Below are 16,416 nucleotides of genomic sequence, written 5' to 3' on the forward strand. Positions count from 1 at the left end.
TATATAGATATTTGATCGCCTCGTTTTCAACGCAGCGCGTTGCTCCCGATTACATGGGGCAGCGAACGATATTTGAATAGGTAGGCTAGAGGATGTTAACCTCCTCGCAACGATGGAAACTTTCTTTCGCGGCTGAGGATTACGTAAAGACAGCGGCGTGTAGAAGCTGCATAGAAATGCAGCGGCGGCAGGAGAGTGAGGTTACGCGCACAGGAAGTGAAACAACCTACAAGCCAGAAAGAAAGTTTTCACTCGATGTTTTCACTTTCATGGAAATGCCAGCGTTACCTGTCCCGTTACATGCTTCTACATGCATCAACTTCTAATTATTGGAATCGGTTTGCTTTGCATCGACGAACTGAATGATCGATCGGGACCGTTTCACGGTTCGCGCAATAATTAAACCTATCGAGCCGTTTCTCGCTATCGACGAATACGTCGAGCTAAAGATCGACAATCGCGGCGACCACTGTCGAAACGATCGTTGAATTAGCTCGCAAGAACATACCCGTTCCGTGTAACGAGAGAAAGTAATTTTTGAACGTAACTAATGATTTCCGTTTCGCTGAGAGTTTCGTTCTACGACAAATGTAATTTATTTGTTGCAGGGGAATCGGAGTAGCGCGTAAATCGAAAGGGAGAAATCTGTGGAGCAGAAAAAGAAGGAGACGAAAAGTGGGGACGTTTCAGAGGTGGTTTTGGATGTTAGAAAGCGCGGGGGTGGCTAAAGAGGCCCCGCCGCAGGGTACGGGTCCCGATGCCGGTCCCCGTATCGCAAACCCTCACGCTGACCTCCACCCTCGTGCCCAAGGAGGAGTCAAACATGCCCTTCATAGACGACGAGTTACTTTGGTGCCCTGACAATGACGGCAAAATGGTCGACTTAACGCAATGTCTCCAGGTTCGTCCGCCATGATGATTTTCATCCGAGCGAAAGGATCGATTTCGCGCGAAAACAAGTGATAACTAGACTTTATCGATTCACCAGGAAAGCAGCACAGGGCAATCGGTAGAATTTTCCCCGATGGAATTGAGTGCTCTTGTGGGGACGCCGGCAGCTCCGAACATGCCGGCGGAAGAGGGCGAAGGAATGGCTGGTGTCACAGGTGAGGAACCCTTTGACACGCTAGACACATTCCTTCGAGAACTGCAAGCTGATTTGGCTGAAGCCAGTCAACCCACGTCCACTACAACTTCCGTAACCCCTTCCTGTCGACGGCAGAGGTACAACATCGCGGCTGCCAACCCTTTGTTAGCAGGTGAGTTTCGTAAGTAGACGAGATTTCAAGCACGGGGACTATCATCGTCAACCAACGTCTTTTTTTTCTTCTCGTAACAGAAAAATTGGCGGCTCCTTCGTCGCAAGCATCTCCAACTTCCATCCCGTATGCAACGAGGGCAGAGATCAAGACGGAGAATATTCAACCTGAAACGAGTAAAGGTAAGTTTCTTCCACGTACTCGTTTCGCGATTTTAATCAACGATCGACCGCGGTTCGTTTCGTTGGTGTTTCGACGATCTTGCAATTTCGATCGTTGTTCCATCTATTATATCGGCCGTCGTATGTTACATTACCATTGTTTCCAATCTACGTTACCGACCGTAGTTATATCTCCGGTGTCCTACATTATCGATACTTTCGTTCGTTTACCGGTGCTTCAGGCGGCTCGATTTACCATCGTAAATGTCTTTCCTGTCGGTACAATAGAAATTGCTCTCGTAGTCGTTCCATGGGAGAGCGTGTATCTTACATCGATACGAACGAACGACGTACACATCGGGAGTAGGACTCGTGGTCGAACTACACTTGGTATTTAAACAATGCCGATTCGCTACTCCGAAAGGGAAACCGGCCAAGGCCCCGCGAATCGCGACCAGACATCCGCGTTAGCGATAATTGCGCCTGCGTTCTTGCGTCGACGCGAAAAAAAAGCAGCCAACGTTCGCGTATGACATGCACGTACACAAAGCTCTGCGCTGGTGTTCGCAGTGGCCCAATTCTTACAATTTACAGCCATGTCGTAACAACACACTACGTGCGTACGCGATTTCGCGATTGCTTCGAGTCAGCCTCGAGACGTAGAAACGTGCAACGACCGCCGAGGAAGAACGTATTTACACGACCTTAAGGCTTGCGCGGCGCAAATATTATGCCACTTGGAGCGTTAGGTGTCGTGTTCTATAACTCGGAACATACCTGCTGAAGCGACAACGGGACGCTCGCGCGTCCTCGGCTCTGCTTCGATGCTTAACGCGTGTATCGTACGTACGTGCATGCAACCGTCTTACAAACGTATCTTATGCGCGACACTGCTAAAGTGGTAACGACCTTTTGTAGGCCGCGTGAGACGCTTAGCCTTTAACCCGAGCGTTTAAAACGATCAAAGGGGCGGGTGAGTCTTTCTGTCTGCCAGTGTTTAACGATAACAAAGAAAAATTGCAAGCGTCTAAAGGAAAGGAAGAAAGTGGCTCTGGTTAAACGGTAATAGAAGTTAATCGGATCAACGTTTCTAGTTCTCGAAAATTCAAGATCGCGAAGAGTTTCGAACGTTTACTCGATTCGTGTTGCTCGTTTTTGTTTCCATCTTTCTCCTTCTCTCTTTTTCGTTGCGACGATACAGTGGAACGGAAATTTTCACTGCGCGTCTTACGTTTCAACGATCCGCGGTAGACTTCGCGACTCCGTTTCAACCGCAGGCCGCGACGGCCAATTACGTGCCGTTAGAACACGAATCGGAATGGGTGCTCGCCGTTGTTCTTTTCACATTTTTAGAAAGCGGTTGGAAAGTGAGAAACCGTGTACTTTCTAGCAAAACTATTATAAATACAGATTAGAACGCTGTTCCAGTAAAATATTGACGAAAATATGTCGTTCGCGTCGTCCACGTATTTACGTTCCAATTACTGTCGGTAAGAATTTTGCGGCCGGTAGTTCGTTTCCGCTTTGCTTACCGACGCAGAAGAGCGAGCATCGATCCAGTTACGCCGGTCGATCGATTTTTTTAGCAAAAATACTCGAGCCTCCTTATCGGTTGCTACCCTCTCGCATAATGCGAGAAACTCGATTCTCAAGCCGTGTGTCTAGCTAGATCGAAACGAATTCCGACTTCACGTCCGTGAATCTCTACGTCTACCGAGTGAACTTCTCGAGTCACGAGCACGAGAGAAAAGAACTTCTCGCGTATACTCTCGCGTGCACTTTTGCTCGCTCTGTCGGACTCCACTGTCTCGTCTCTTCGACACGCATCACTTTCGCCGTGTGCATCCTGCGTAACCGACGAAAAAGTGGATTTTCACGTAGAATCGTTGGCGTCGTCACGCTCGCGATAGATACGTCGACCGGTGAACGCGTGAAAATCGACAATATCGGTGAATTCTCACCTTCCTTTCTCCAAACATTCGCATTTTTTCTCAAGAGCTCGAGATTCATCGAACGGAAATTACACGAATATTCGCGGAACGAGTCGCGCGACAACTCAAATTTCCTAGGAACTCGTTGGAACGCGGTTAAAAAAGATCGATTTTCAAGTGACGCTGAGAAATTAGTTTGGATAACGCAGGCGTGACAGGGGAACGCGTTTCTTTACCCCCTGTTGCATCCAGCTGTACGATTCTGCTGCACTTGTCGCTACCCTCGTTCCCTTGACCCTCTCCAAACACATAAATTCTCCTCTTCCCCTGTCTCTCTGTTGCGCTGTCTCTCTTCCCCCGTCCGTCTGTTTCCGTCTGTTTCCGTCTCTCGACACTCGGGTTAGGGCCCCACGGAAATAGATTCGAGACCCGGCGTCGACTCTCTCTCTCTCTCTCCCTTTCCCTTTCTCTCGTCCCCCTTTCTCTCCCCTCGTTCTATGGCTGTTCGTCGAAGAAAAACAGGTGCAGCGAATCGATATCCCACCGTTTTGCCATCGATGCATCTTCCTCCTTTACTCCCTTCGACCGGCCGCCACTCCCTTCCACTCGAATTTATTTCTTCGCATCTTGGTCGCGTTTTATCACGAATTTCGACGTCTATGTACGGCGATGGTTTGGGAAAATGACAGGGATAACGAAGATTGACGGTGAGTTCAGTACAGATTAATACAGTTCACATTTTCAAACGAATATTTCGGGCGTTCGAACCGATGATGTTTAAAATGCTTCACCGGGCTAGCCTTTACGTCGCACACGGGTTAATCGCGCTAAATACATTTTTATTGCCGTAAATGGAATTCTACTACGAGGTGAAAAAGTCATTTCAAAATCGCACAGCGATACGAAACGCAATTTTTCATCCAATTACTTTTTCATTAACCCCTCGGGCCAAGATTCTAGAATTTTCTCTGCTAAACGTAGATTTTCTCGCGGGTAACTCGTCGTTTGTATCGTGGCAGAAAACTCGCTTCGATCTCGTGTTCGATCAAGCAACGTGGAAACAAGAAAAAAAAAAAGGAAAAAGAAATAAGGCAAGAGAGATTCGACGAGTACGAATCGATACGCAAGACGTGGAGTTTAGTCGGAATCACGTGTAACCAGCGTTGAACGAGGAGGGACCCTGGATCGTTGAGTAATCGGCTTCCTCGTATTGCCACACGGTGCCACAATGCGTACACCGTGTTCCGTCTTTCTTCTGCTTTCTCCCGTATCCTTCCGTCTTCTTTTCTCTCTAGTTCGTTGTCTGCAGTCCGATAGCAAGACACACGAAGCGTTTGAAAGTGAAGTCAAGATGGCCACTTTAAAGACACCAAAGCGTACCGCGGTTACGTGTGTTGTGCACGCGCTCGCGCACCCATACACCCACCGCACCGTGTATTTTCCCCCCTCTCGCGCATTTTCACGCGCCACGTTCGCCGTTGCGAGCGTTTTCGTGCGCGCGTTTGCTTCGCGGACGGCGATAGTGCGGCCACGTAACCAGAGTGTTGACATTTTCTGCAATCGGGGTCAGGGCCCCCTGTCGAGGCACTCCGGCATTACCTATAACCCCTCCCGAGGCGATACTCGTTCCAACTAGCGCCATATTCGATCGTCGCGCCACTAGAATTCGCGGAAATCGTCAGAAACGCAGAATATCACGCGAGATATTTCGTTCGTAGATGCGAGACAATTGGCAGAAAATTTCGATCTCGAAGGTATCGAAACTCGACTTCCGTGATTTTAGATTGGCGTTAGGTTAGGGTTAGGTTTCTTCTCTTTCGCGTTTAAGCACGGTATACGTGGTCGTACCGGTTGAAAAACGAATCTAGATATCGGAAAATCATAATATACGAAGGCGCGTAGTCGTTCCCTTTTAGAGAAGGAATTCCTTGAGCAATCGCAGAGTCGATTTTAGGGCACCGGTCGAGTCTGTAGAGTGACTCGATACGCGGCGAACGAGTCTAGGCGGTGAGTCACCGTAGCCGCTTTTCCTCGCGAAAGGACTAAATTGGCGCGTAAATACGCAACGAGACAGAAGCGCGACGAGCCCCGTGACGAACCTAACCCTCTTTTTTTTCCACTTTCACGAGATCCTCTATCTTTCTCTTCGGCTTCGTTCGAATCGGTTTCGCCCATGTAGATCACCGCGTTTTCTAACGTGGAAAGTAAGCGTCGCTGGTTCTCGTACGAAAGGTCCACGACTACGTACGCGGTACGCCGAAAGGGAAAAACGAATAAAGCGTTTTCGAAAGCAGACGCGGAAGCCGGGCAGAAACTCGCGGACCGTTCCCTTCCGATTTCTCCGCCGTGTATAAAGCTTGAGATAATATTTACCCGAGGTTTGGTTTCGACGCGGCGAACCCGACCCGACCGCAGCTTCCTCGACGCTTCGCTAATTTCTTCGATCGACTCGACGCGGCTGGAAATTCGAACTCGAAAGACCCGCGAGTCTGCTCGACGCGATTCCCAGAACCACCTGTTGGAAATCTACCACTGCCTGTACAAACATGTTTTCCCTCGCTGTAGAGAAACGCAAACCTTCTGCCTTTGTTTCTCTGTCGAGCAATTTTTGCGTCGCCTATAATTCGAAAAGGCAAGAGATACGGAGGAAGCTGCGGAAGAAACATATTTGTAGATCGCCTTCATAGCCAGGGAACACCGTCTACGTGCGCAGCGTGTATTCGCTGGTGGAAGAACGCGTTTTGTATCGGTGCGAGCTAATATCGCGTTATTCCCTACTTTATTTCGCACGATACATATTTTTTCTATCAGTGGGACAAAACGATAAATCTTCTTTTTTTTTTCTTAGCGTAAATTAGAAAAACGAAACACGGCGTTTTATCGTTTCGTAGAAACAAAGAGTTGGTTCATCCGCTGCCCGATAAGAAGACCCCTAACGAGGCTTGCGATATCGATTACGATCTCGTATCAATTTATCAATTTATCGCGATCCTTTGCGTTTCAATTTAGCTCGGTTTCCGACTTGCGTCGTATTTACGATCTATCAGAGCGGACGAAATCAGCGTAATTATCGTAACATGCGCGTCAAGTCGTAGTTGTGGTCCGTCCGGTGTCGTAGAGTCAGAGAAACGTCGCACCAAGGGTTCTCGAAAGCGAAACGGGAGTGAACGCGTATGTACATAAACAGACGGTGATCCTCGGCGTGTTCCCATGCACGGCGTTAAAATCTTGGGGATCGTTGAGACGAGGGCTGGTGACAGGTGTACGTGCCGTCTTCGTGATCGACTCGGAAGGGTTGACAAAAAATTCGAAAGCACAACACACGGAAACGAGAACGCGGTTTTACGAGGGTAGTTACGGCGTACTAACGGGGAACACGTGCATCGTTGGCCCCCGTGTAGCGTCCCTAGTTTCTCGAAGCCGATGCACGCGGTCTGTTTACAGTAGAGACTTCCTCGACAGTCCCTTTGAGGGAGTCCCTTTTTTCCGGCGAACGATCTCCCGCGGCTTTTTCGACATTCTCGAAACCGACGTAGCTGGAACTCGCGCCTTCGCTGTCGTCTCATCGTTCACCGATGCTTTGTTGTTGTTACGCTGAAACGTGACCCATTGGATCGGTGGAAACGCGTCTTAACGTCACGTGTTTTTCGGCACCGACGATAAACGAGAGACACTCGCGAAAGGAACAATTTTCTCCGATAAGAACGCGATTTAACTCGACAAATTTTTTAACGACGAACAAGATTTTTCGAACAGAAGCGAACAGTTCGCTGCGAGATACGTTCGAGGATAAAGAGAAAAGGAGGCAACGCGATAACGAGATCGAGATCGAGGAGAGACATCCTCAATTATTTTCGGCTGCAGGAGGAACCGGTTGGCATTGTTGTTTCTCGACCGTTTCCTCTTGTCGTGCAAAGTTGATCTTCGTTGCGAAAGCCGGCGATGGGCCGTCAGGAAAATTGCATGGAAACACGCCGGCGAGGAAACGCATGGCAGAAGTCACGAAGCCGCGTGCACGCCGCTCGTGGGAATTAAGTTACCGACCCGCGTGTCCTTCGCGCTTAATTATACCGGCGGGACCCGTAGCCGGATAACACGGTATTTTATCGTTAAATAAAAAGGGAAGGAAGCGTTCTACGGACACAATGAACGGACCTTGAAGGTTTCCGCAGTCGGAATGCGCTTTTTTTTCCGGAGTTCGATGAGAACGACGCGTCGACGATCTGGCGTTCTTCGGCGATCTCTGGCATTCGAATCTCAATTTTCGAGCGATTCGAACATTTTCAACGCTATGCGGATGTCGAAAGTCTCGGATAGGTCTCGCACGAATCTTCGGTGCTCGATCATTAAGATTTTGACATTGAAAGCGTCGCGAGCGTCGGACGTTTCGCAAGTTTGAAAAGTCGCGCTTAAAATCTCGCTTTCTTTCGTTTTAACCTTCGAACTATTTATCGAGATTCTTCTATCTCTTTCCGATCGTACGAAACAGAGTTAACGCGACACGACTCGACGCTCGAAGAGAAAGAAAACGTCGTTGGCTACTAAGTCGTCGAAGAGAGGAATTCGTCGCTGGGTATCGAGACGATTCTCTCGCTATTTTCTCCTACGAACCAAGACTTGGGAAAGTGCGTATCTCGGTTAGTCGATGCTCGTTCGAGCGCCACGTTCTTCGTGATAAAAGAAACGTCGTCGATGGCCGATAGAACGCCGATTCTACGAATCGAAACGCTCGCTATTGAAAATCGGTCTCGTTGCACGGACATTACACGATCGTCACCGCGAACCGTCGTAACAGAATAGACGGGAAAGTAGGCCGATCGAATTCAACAGCGGCGGAAAAGTATAAACAAAAATGGAGGGAGGCGAACCGTGTCGTTGGAGAGACGAGAGACTAACGTCGCGGAGAGACTCGTGTAATCTTTTATCCTTGGACCTATCCCATACGCCGGCAGGTAAACAGTTTCGCAAGAGAATCACGGCTCGCGAGATCGGGAATTTCCTTATACTACACGAGTCAACGATGTACGCGTGTATGCGTGTGCGTTGTAAACCGTGTACACGCAACACGCGTTCTCTAGCGACGCACGAAATTGGGTTACGGTTAGCCGGTAAAACGATCGATCGGTCGATCGATCGTGTAGCTCCGTCTCGAGACACGGGTTTGTTTCGTCGATCGGTGTCCAACCGTAGCAGGTGCCTTTGCGAATAACTGGGCTTCCGGTGTCGTAATTGGCCTTCCCTGGACAGCGCGATGGTTACCGGGCCGCGCCCGAGTTAGACGTCCGTATTAATTTCGATCGGTAGCTGTTTACCAGCCGAATAGCTTCCACCGATTTTATCGAAACTTGGAAAGCCCCAGGAACAGACTCTGTCGTCTCTCGCAAACGCTAACTGGCTAATAACGATGGAAATTTTCGTTCCTCGTCTCCTCTGTTTGTCCGTCTACCTACCGACGTTTACGGACGTCTAATTCGCCCGATAATTATCGTAGATGGATGCGAAGCAACCAGGAAAAAACGATCTTAATTCGAATCAGATAAGAAGAGTATACGAAACGATCGAAAATTACTTCTACGCCATTGTGTTTATCGTGATATTTACGCGGTAATTAGAAACGCGGTAATTACAGTTAAGCTTATCTGTCTAAGTACCGTTCGTGCTAATACCTTCGTACGACTACGAAAATTTGACGATGCGCGAACGAAGTGCGAAACTCGACGAAAGAAGGTGGTGCTTCGTTGGCCAGCGTAAAGTTACGCGAGCGAACGCTGTAAATAACATTTTACTTCCATTCGAACGAATGCTTTTATTTCTACATGTTTTTGGCTACCTTTCTTCTATCCCTGTCGCTATTTCGAAACACAGCAAAGGCTCGATAACGATTCGAGCGGAGTAAAAGCCGGGTGAGAGTTTCACGGCCGGAAAATCCTGTTGCCGCTCGTTCCTCGAGTTTTTCTCCGTCGTTTTTCCAGTAACCGCGATACGTATGTAAATTACCGCTCAAGGATTTCCCGATTTTAAAAGGTGCACGTGTTTTTTCGTTCGAGACACGCACACATCGCCAGCCATTGCGTCATAGATAATAATTGGGAAACGATTTTCGTCTCGTACGCGGAAGATCGAGTCGACCGCCTCTCCGACGTAAATGTCAACGCGATTCCATCTCTGTGGAGAACCGACGCGCGTCGTCGTTCGATTTTTCGTTGCGCGTACGTGTATCCGACTTGCGATTTCTTCGGCGAACGAAGAGCCGATCGGACGACAGGCGTGCCGTTCTCGAACCGAGGAAAAGAAAAAGAAGTCGATAGATGCTGTCGAGGATACGGAATAACGAGAATTTGATAATCACGCGCCGTATTTTACGTAGATTACGAACGTAATTATTAGTCGGACGTTGTTATTCGCGGAACTCGAGTATTCTAGGATAATAAGTTTCGTAATCGTCGTACGTGTATCGAACGTCCGTCTAGCTGCGTGCATCTCTCGAAAAAATCGTATCGGCAGCTTGGAGAGGGAAGACGAAGGTTAACCTGGGCATAAAATCGATACAAATTCCACGCACATATGCAGAATCGTAGGGATTATTCGCACGTTCGCGGCGTATGCACGCCTGGCCATGAACGTTAGGACACCCGTTAGATACGTTTTAAGGAACGATCGGAAGCTGTAAAACGCGACGAAGAGAGATGGTCGAGGCGCGTTGGAGTCGTCGGTAGCCTTAAAAGAGAAGAAACGAAACAGAAGACTCGGAGAGTCTTGGAGTACAAAAGTATCGATACGTCGGTTACGAGGGCATCATTCCCATCGCGAAGTATCACGGCGCGGCCGACAGGTAGGACGCGAGGAAGGGAGGCAGGGAGGGATACGTGTATGGCAACGCAACAGTTTAGAGTGAAGTGTTACGTCAGTGAAAGTGTTATGCCAATGTGGGCCGAGGCTAACCTGTGAGCCCTGTCTCCGCGTGTAAATACACGCACACGTGTACATCGTTGTGTACATGGCGTGTACACGCAGAGGAGAAGCTCGAGAGGCGACCAACACCGTACCATACCTTGCGATACGCGTACGCGTGCCTGTTGCACGACCAAATTCCGTGTCGTTTTACGTTATTAGCCCCGATATCGCCCACCCTCTTTTCTCCTTCTTCCTCCCTTGCTGCCAGCCTCCTCGTCTCGTCGTCGGTCAGAGTACGAGCGATCAGGCGCGAATGGAAAAGGCACGACGTTTCTCTGTCGGCGAGGAGGCGGAGGAACGCGCGCAAGGGGAAGCGGACCGCGCGGAGTCGCGGAAACCGACGCTCCGTTGCTTTATCTCTCGCGATTTGTTGGCGTGTCACGGAGATAGGCGCGGGAGCGCGAACGATCGGCGTATTGTTAGGCCGATGACATCTCCGTTGAAGAATGCGCCGTTAAGGATACGATACGCGAACCGTGTAATCGGTTTCTCCGTGTACGTGGGACGTGCGTCGATCGCTGCTCGTAATCGAGCACGGTTCACGGCCGATCCTATCGTCGCGATCATATTCTTCATCCTGTTCGATTTTTCGGTTGTTCGCGACGTTGTACGGTGCCGAGACGGTTATCTCGTTCTTAACAAGCCGCAGAGCCGCGGCATGACGCAAAACGTGGAAAACGATCGAAGATGGGGAAAAGTGAGAGGCGATCAACAGTATCGTACAAAGAGATACGCGAGTTAAAAGTTCTTTTTACCGCGTTACGCGTGCGTCATCATCCTGTAGCGTAATGTACGCGCAATTGGCACGATCGAGCTGCGCCCAAAATCGATCCAACAGCTTTCGAACCAACGTTTCGACGACCTTGTTTCACCTTGTTTAGCGCTTCCTTTTTAACGCTTCGAAACGATCGACGATAGCGTCGACTTTAGGCGCCGCCCTCGCGTTCGCGTCCGCCGCAGGAATTCCGGAAGGCGGTCCTCCCTGCGCCACGATTTTCGCCGTCGTGATTTAGGCTCGTTGCGAATCGATCGACCGCGCGCTCGCGGATCCGCGTCTTTCCGACTACCACGAGCTTTCCACGAGCAGACGCGCCACCACGACGAAATAGTTTCCCGATCGCGCGAAACGTGTCGCGCCAAACGGGAAAAAGACCCGATGAAGCGCGTTCCGGAACGCCGCCGTCTAATTGGGTCAAGAGGAAAAGCCGAGCCAATTGTTTATTGGTGCCGCGATAGCCGACCGTTCGGCGGCCATTAATTTGCGAAAGCGCGGAGAGGAAAAGGTTACGCTCCTTCCTCTTTCTCTTTCCCTCTCTCTAATCTCTTTATGGGCTCTCTGGATGATAACGTCGAGCTTGCGTAATGTCCCGTCTATAAATCAACGTCGGTCGGCTTGGTAATTCTGCGCAGATAAAAGAATCCGTCGTTGGAAGCGAACGTGGACGAGGCATTAGAATTACAATAAAACTGTCAGCGAATATCCCACGCGATCGAACTCACGGCTCGAACCTTTCTCCGTTATCTTTTCACCCTCTGATCCTGCCAGAGGCTGTTCCTCGATCCTCGGATTCGTTCGCGCTCCGATCGTTTCCTTCGATGGAAGAAACTTCCGAAGATCGTAGATTTCTCGAAGGAAATCGACCGTTTGTCGCATACGTACGAGATTAAATTCGAAATTAGACGAATCTGGAGGGATGCAGCGACGACGCGTCGCGTTTCGCGATAGAATTATTTTTGCCTGGCAAGTTCAGCCTCTATGCGCGTCGAACGATTTCCCCTGGATAATCGATCGACTGACTAAGTGCTCCTGCGAAAACGAGAGCTTCTCGTCTGGATATTTCCGCGCGGATAAATTATCGATGATTCGCGACGAAATAATTGAACGCGCTCCGCAAATACGTTTCACGACTAACGGTCGTAAATAAATCACGCTCGCCAGTTTTCTTCGCTCCTTTCGTTGGCCGTGCTATTGGAACGCAAATCGATCTTAGAACCGGAATAACGCTGTTCGGCATCTTCGTAGAATCCGACTGTTTTTAGTTTTCAGCTTTCCAACTCTCTTCCATTCGATCGCGGTCCCCTTGCGATTCCGCGAACGCCTACATTTATATACGCGATTGCCACGTACGGTGGCAACGACGACCACTTAATCCCGAAACTATCTAAATCTATCCGACCCATCCGATGCGCGATACCGTGTCGCAATTTTCAACGCCTCGCGCGATAAGTCAGCCGGCGAAGACGCGCCAAGATGGCAGAAGGTAGTACATCCTTCGATTAAATACGACCAGGTCGCGATGCGTATCGCGAGGAAGAGGAAAAGCTTAGGTCGGATACGAGAACGAGGGAAACCACGATTATCGGCTAAGTAGAAGCGGCAAGGAGGAGACAGAACCGCGTAGAACGGAAGTCTGGTTCGTGTCACGATCGCGCGTTAACGCGTACAGTACTCGCGTGGCAGCCCCTCGACGATCGTCGAGGAAGAACCCTTGGCCTGGTCGTGGGACTTGGTCGCGCCCTTGAAGGGCCGCCCACCGACTAACGAGGGATCCGCGTGCGTGTTCGCGCGTCCGGATCTAGATTCCAACCTCGTTGAGATTCCTGCCGCTCGAACACGTTGGTAATCGCCTCGATAATAGAAATTGCGCTTTTCCCCCTTGCGTTCGCTATCGTCGGAGTCGAACGGGCAATATTACGCTCCTCCTTTTACGATTTTCGCTGTTCTTTTCATCGCATCGGTCGTCCGGATGGTTTTTCCGCCGGAATTACCTCGTTGCATATTCAACAGGCTGGCGGAATCCATTGGCGGATGGGTTTTTAAGCGGCGAGGAACGTGCCCGGGCATAGGGTTGTACGTTTAGAGGGGATTTACGAGGCGCGGCTATGGAGTGTCGTTGCTCCGCGGAATCATGCAAATATCGGATCGAACGGGATTATCGGCGGTGGATTTATCGTCGGTGAAAACGTCGAAACAAACGTTGCTTCCGGAAACACAGCGGGACGCGATACACCCGCCGTCCTCTCCGCTCTTTGACGAAACTCGAGGTACGCGCGCCTTCCTTTGATCCCGCGTCGACGACAGCCGTTTCTCTCCACGGAGCTCGGCTTCGCGCGATAGTTTTGAAAGCCGTGTGGAAAAATAGTTCTTCCGGCTTTGAAAAGCCGGTCCACGGTACAAGAGCGTTGCACAAAGCAAACACGTCGACCAGAGAGAGAGAGAGAGAGAGAGAGAGAGAGAGAGAGAACCGCGTTGAAAAGTGGGTTGGACTGGTTCGCTGTATTTGGGTTAATCAATTTTTTATTTCGGTCGTGATAAGAAGTCTTTGTTAGTTAAGCACTCGGTTCTACGCAGAACAAAAAAAAAAGAAAAAAAAAGAAAAAAGGAGGCACCGATCGATCGGAAAAAAGTAAGTACATCGGGCAACGTCCTCGTGCTAATTCTCCGTGATGATTTATTCCCACGGAATCGGCCCACGTTTCTTTTCCACGGCGCTGGCTATCGGTCCAACGATAACGTTACACGAATCCAGAACCGCTGGTAAACCGGAAATCGCCCGTTACTCCGGCCTTCCATCGTTCTCGTCGCGTTTTCTTCTCGGTTTGGAACCCTCCGACAGCCATCTGCGCGTTTAGGGCAACTTTGAAAAAAACTTATCGAAAGGGTCGTCCGTGAAGTAAAAAAGGAAACACTACCGCGTCGTGGAACGAGAATAATTAACGAACGCCCTTCGCGCGTCGTTCGTCGAAGGTTCGAGCGTCGTTCGCTCGAGAAACGCTGCCTGTCATTTTTCGGTATACGTGTGTCGAAGTGACGGAAAAAGGTTGAAAACGGTCCATTTCCTTCGCCATTAGTCCGTCTGGTTGGAAATCGATCGAGGAGGGACGCGACGGTAATTTTTCAAAGCCAACTATTTTTTACTCTCGCTGGGCGTCATTCGTCGATGGTACGATACGCGCGATTATTCTTCCTAAAGAAATTTATATCGCACGATACGACGCTTATCGGACGCGTGGTTAATTCGAGTGACAGCTATTTCGGTAGGTCTGACTGTATATAAAGTAAACCGGAGATTTCTTCCGCGGTCGATCCGACGCGCCCACGATAGTACAACGTAGGAATTATTTCCGAACACCACGTGGACGCGGTCGTCGATGCGAATTGGGTCGTCAGACGGCGCTTGGAATAATTTCGCGAAAAGCCGGATAAACCTCGTCAGTCGTTCCGCTTATTTCTGGATCTTCGATAATTTTTCGGTTCCTCCGAGTGCCGGACAAATTTCGCCATCCTAATAAACGATCGAGACGTTCGATCCATCCACCGATCTCCAAATAACCAGAATCCATAACCGTTACGTCTTAGGAAGTTTGCGGTCGCTGGCATTTTCGTGCTTTTCGCTCGTTGCTCTTAAAACCTTTTCGATACCTCCTTCCAAACTGTACGCTGGTTTAAAATCCGTGGTTCGTCGTCGTGAAGTGGCAATCGCCGAGTCGCTGAAATCGACGACGGTCGACGGATGTGGCGGTCGATCGAGTGGCGAAAGCCACGGAGAAGGAGAGAATCGTTTCGAGGACATCGCGAAAACGGCCACACGCGGTTCTCCGTGTTTGGCGAGCCCCCGGTACACCCGACGTCGAGCGGCTCGTGAAAGCTGCAACGATTTTCCTCGGTATAGAAACCGATACGGAAATTTCCTCTCCGTCGATTCTCGGCGACGTAGTAATTGTAACGAGGCAAAGTAATTTCGACGAAAGGTTTCGACCAGAAGCGCGAAACGTGAATTCACGAACGACGTTTCCAACGATATCCATCGTTTATTTCGATTACGATCGTTTACGCGTACACAGTACGCTCGGTTCTTCCGTTAAAACTTAGAACCTGAGTTCTAACTCGTCTATCGAAGGTATCGGTTGTCGGAAAAGTGTCTTTCTTTTACAGCCACGTCTTTTACAACGACGCATCGTCATACAAATATGAAACCTAATCCGTCGAACGTTCTGATCTTTATTTCGATAGAACAAAATCGATCGTACGTAATTCGATTAAATAACGTAGAACGAAGAATGTTGTGCGTCCATTATTTCCTCATAAAACGAAAGAAACTTTTCGGACGACCTAATACACGCGTGTGTTTCAAGGACTCGGCTGAGCGGTACGTTTCGCGGACGTGACGTGGATACGCGCGTAGACGAAAGGGAAATCGAACGCGAGGGAGAAACGAGACGCTTCCGGCTCGCGAGTACATCGAAGTTGGGGTACAAACCGAACGACGATACGATCCGACGTGTAGGAAGAACTTTGTAAATTAGGTCGGCGCGGAGCGCGCGTCATTGATTACGCGGTTTGCCGCCCTGGCTACCGCCTTCTCCGTATTTCTCCGTCTCTCGCCTAACGCATCGTCTCTATCCCGAACTCGTCCTTTTCGTGCTCCACCGATTCGCGGTATCTTCGATTCGCTCGCGCTCGCCACAGCTCGCCTAGACCCAGATGCAGGGCCGTGACCATTCGCGAACCAACGCGCAAGTACTCGTACCACTCTCTGCGTACGTCGAGTCGGTCGAACCGATCGATTCGGTGTTCTCGCACCACCTGCGAAATTTGCAAAAACTCTAGAAGATGCAAATAGAAATAAAACTAAGTGGAAGATAGAGGAAGGAACGCAGGGTATCGTACGTTCGGAGCGCACGTTGCTCCTTTTCCTTTTTATCTCCACAATGAGCGTTCCTTAAGGATCCGCGCACATTACCGCTCGTTATTATTCCAACGATTTAGATAGAAAGACAGACGTTGCTTCAAACCGGTTCTTTCAATTCGAGAATATCCTGATTATCAAGAGTAACCATTACCAGCATGAACAAGTCGGATGAATCGGTCGAACCCTTCGGTCGCGATATCACTTTTAGGTGGATAGACGTGAGGTGGTATAGTGATAGGTGCGTAAGGAACTACCCTTGGTGTTTTTACGAACAACAGTTTATTAGAACTAATCAACAATCAGAGTTAACAATTAATAATCAACAATTACACTTAACAGACAACAGGTAACAACTAACAAATACGATAGACACCGAGATGTCGTTCGACGCGTTGCTATCAAATAGGACCGAGGAGTT

The 16,416-nt window shown here is 49.5% G+C and overlaps 1 protein-coding gene across 5 annotated transcripts in view; it reads left to right on the top strand.

Annotated features, from left to right (window-relative positions):
* The window catches only part of Eip74EF (Ecdysone-induced protein E74), a 143,493-nt gene that overhangs the window by 37,750 nt on the left and 89,327 nt on the right, over positions 1-16,416 (top strand). For all 5 annotated transcript variants that reach the window (XM_076617165.1, XM_076617164.1, XM_033328755.2 and 2 more), the window contains exons 2-4: positions 609-901; positions 989-1,259; positions 1,340-1,441. In XM_076617165.1, the coding sequence (XP_076473280.1) occupies positions 758-901; positions 989-1,259; positions 1,340-1,441 (517 nt within the window). In that variant the 5' untranslated portion in view covers positions 609-757. The remainder of the gene's footprint in view (positions 1-608; positions 902-988; positions 1,260-1,339; positions 1,442-16,416) is intronic.

This window comes from Bombus vancouverensis, chromosome 3, assembly GCF_051014615.1.
Source record: "Bombus vancouverensis nearcticus chromosome 3, iyBomVanc1_principal, whole genome shotgun sequence".
In the NCBI taxonomy this organism is placed as follows: Eukaryota; Metazoa; Arthropoda; class Insecta; order Hymenoptera; family Apidae; genus Bombus; species Bombus vancouverensis.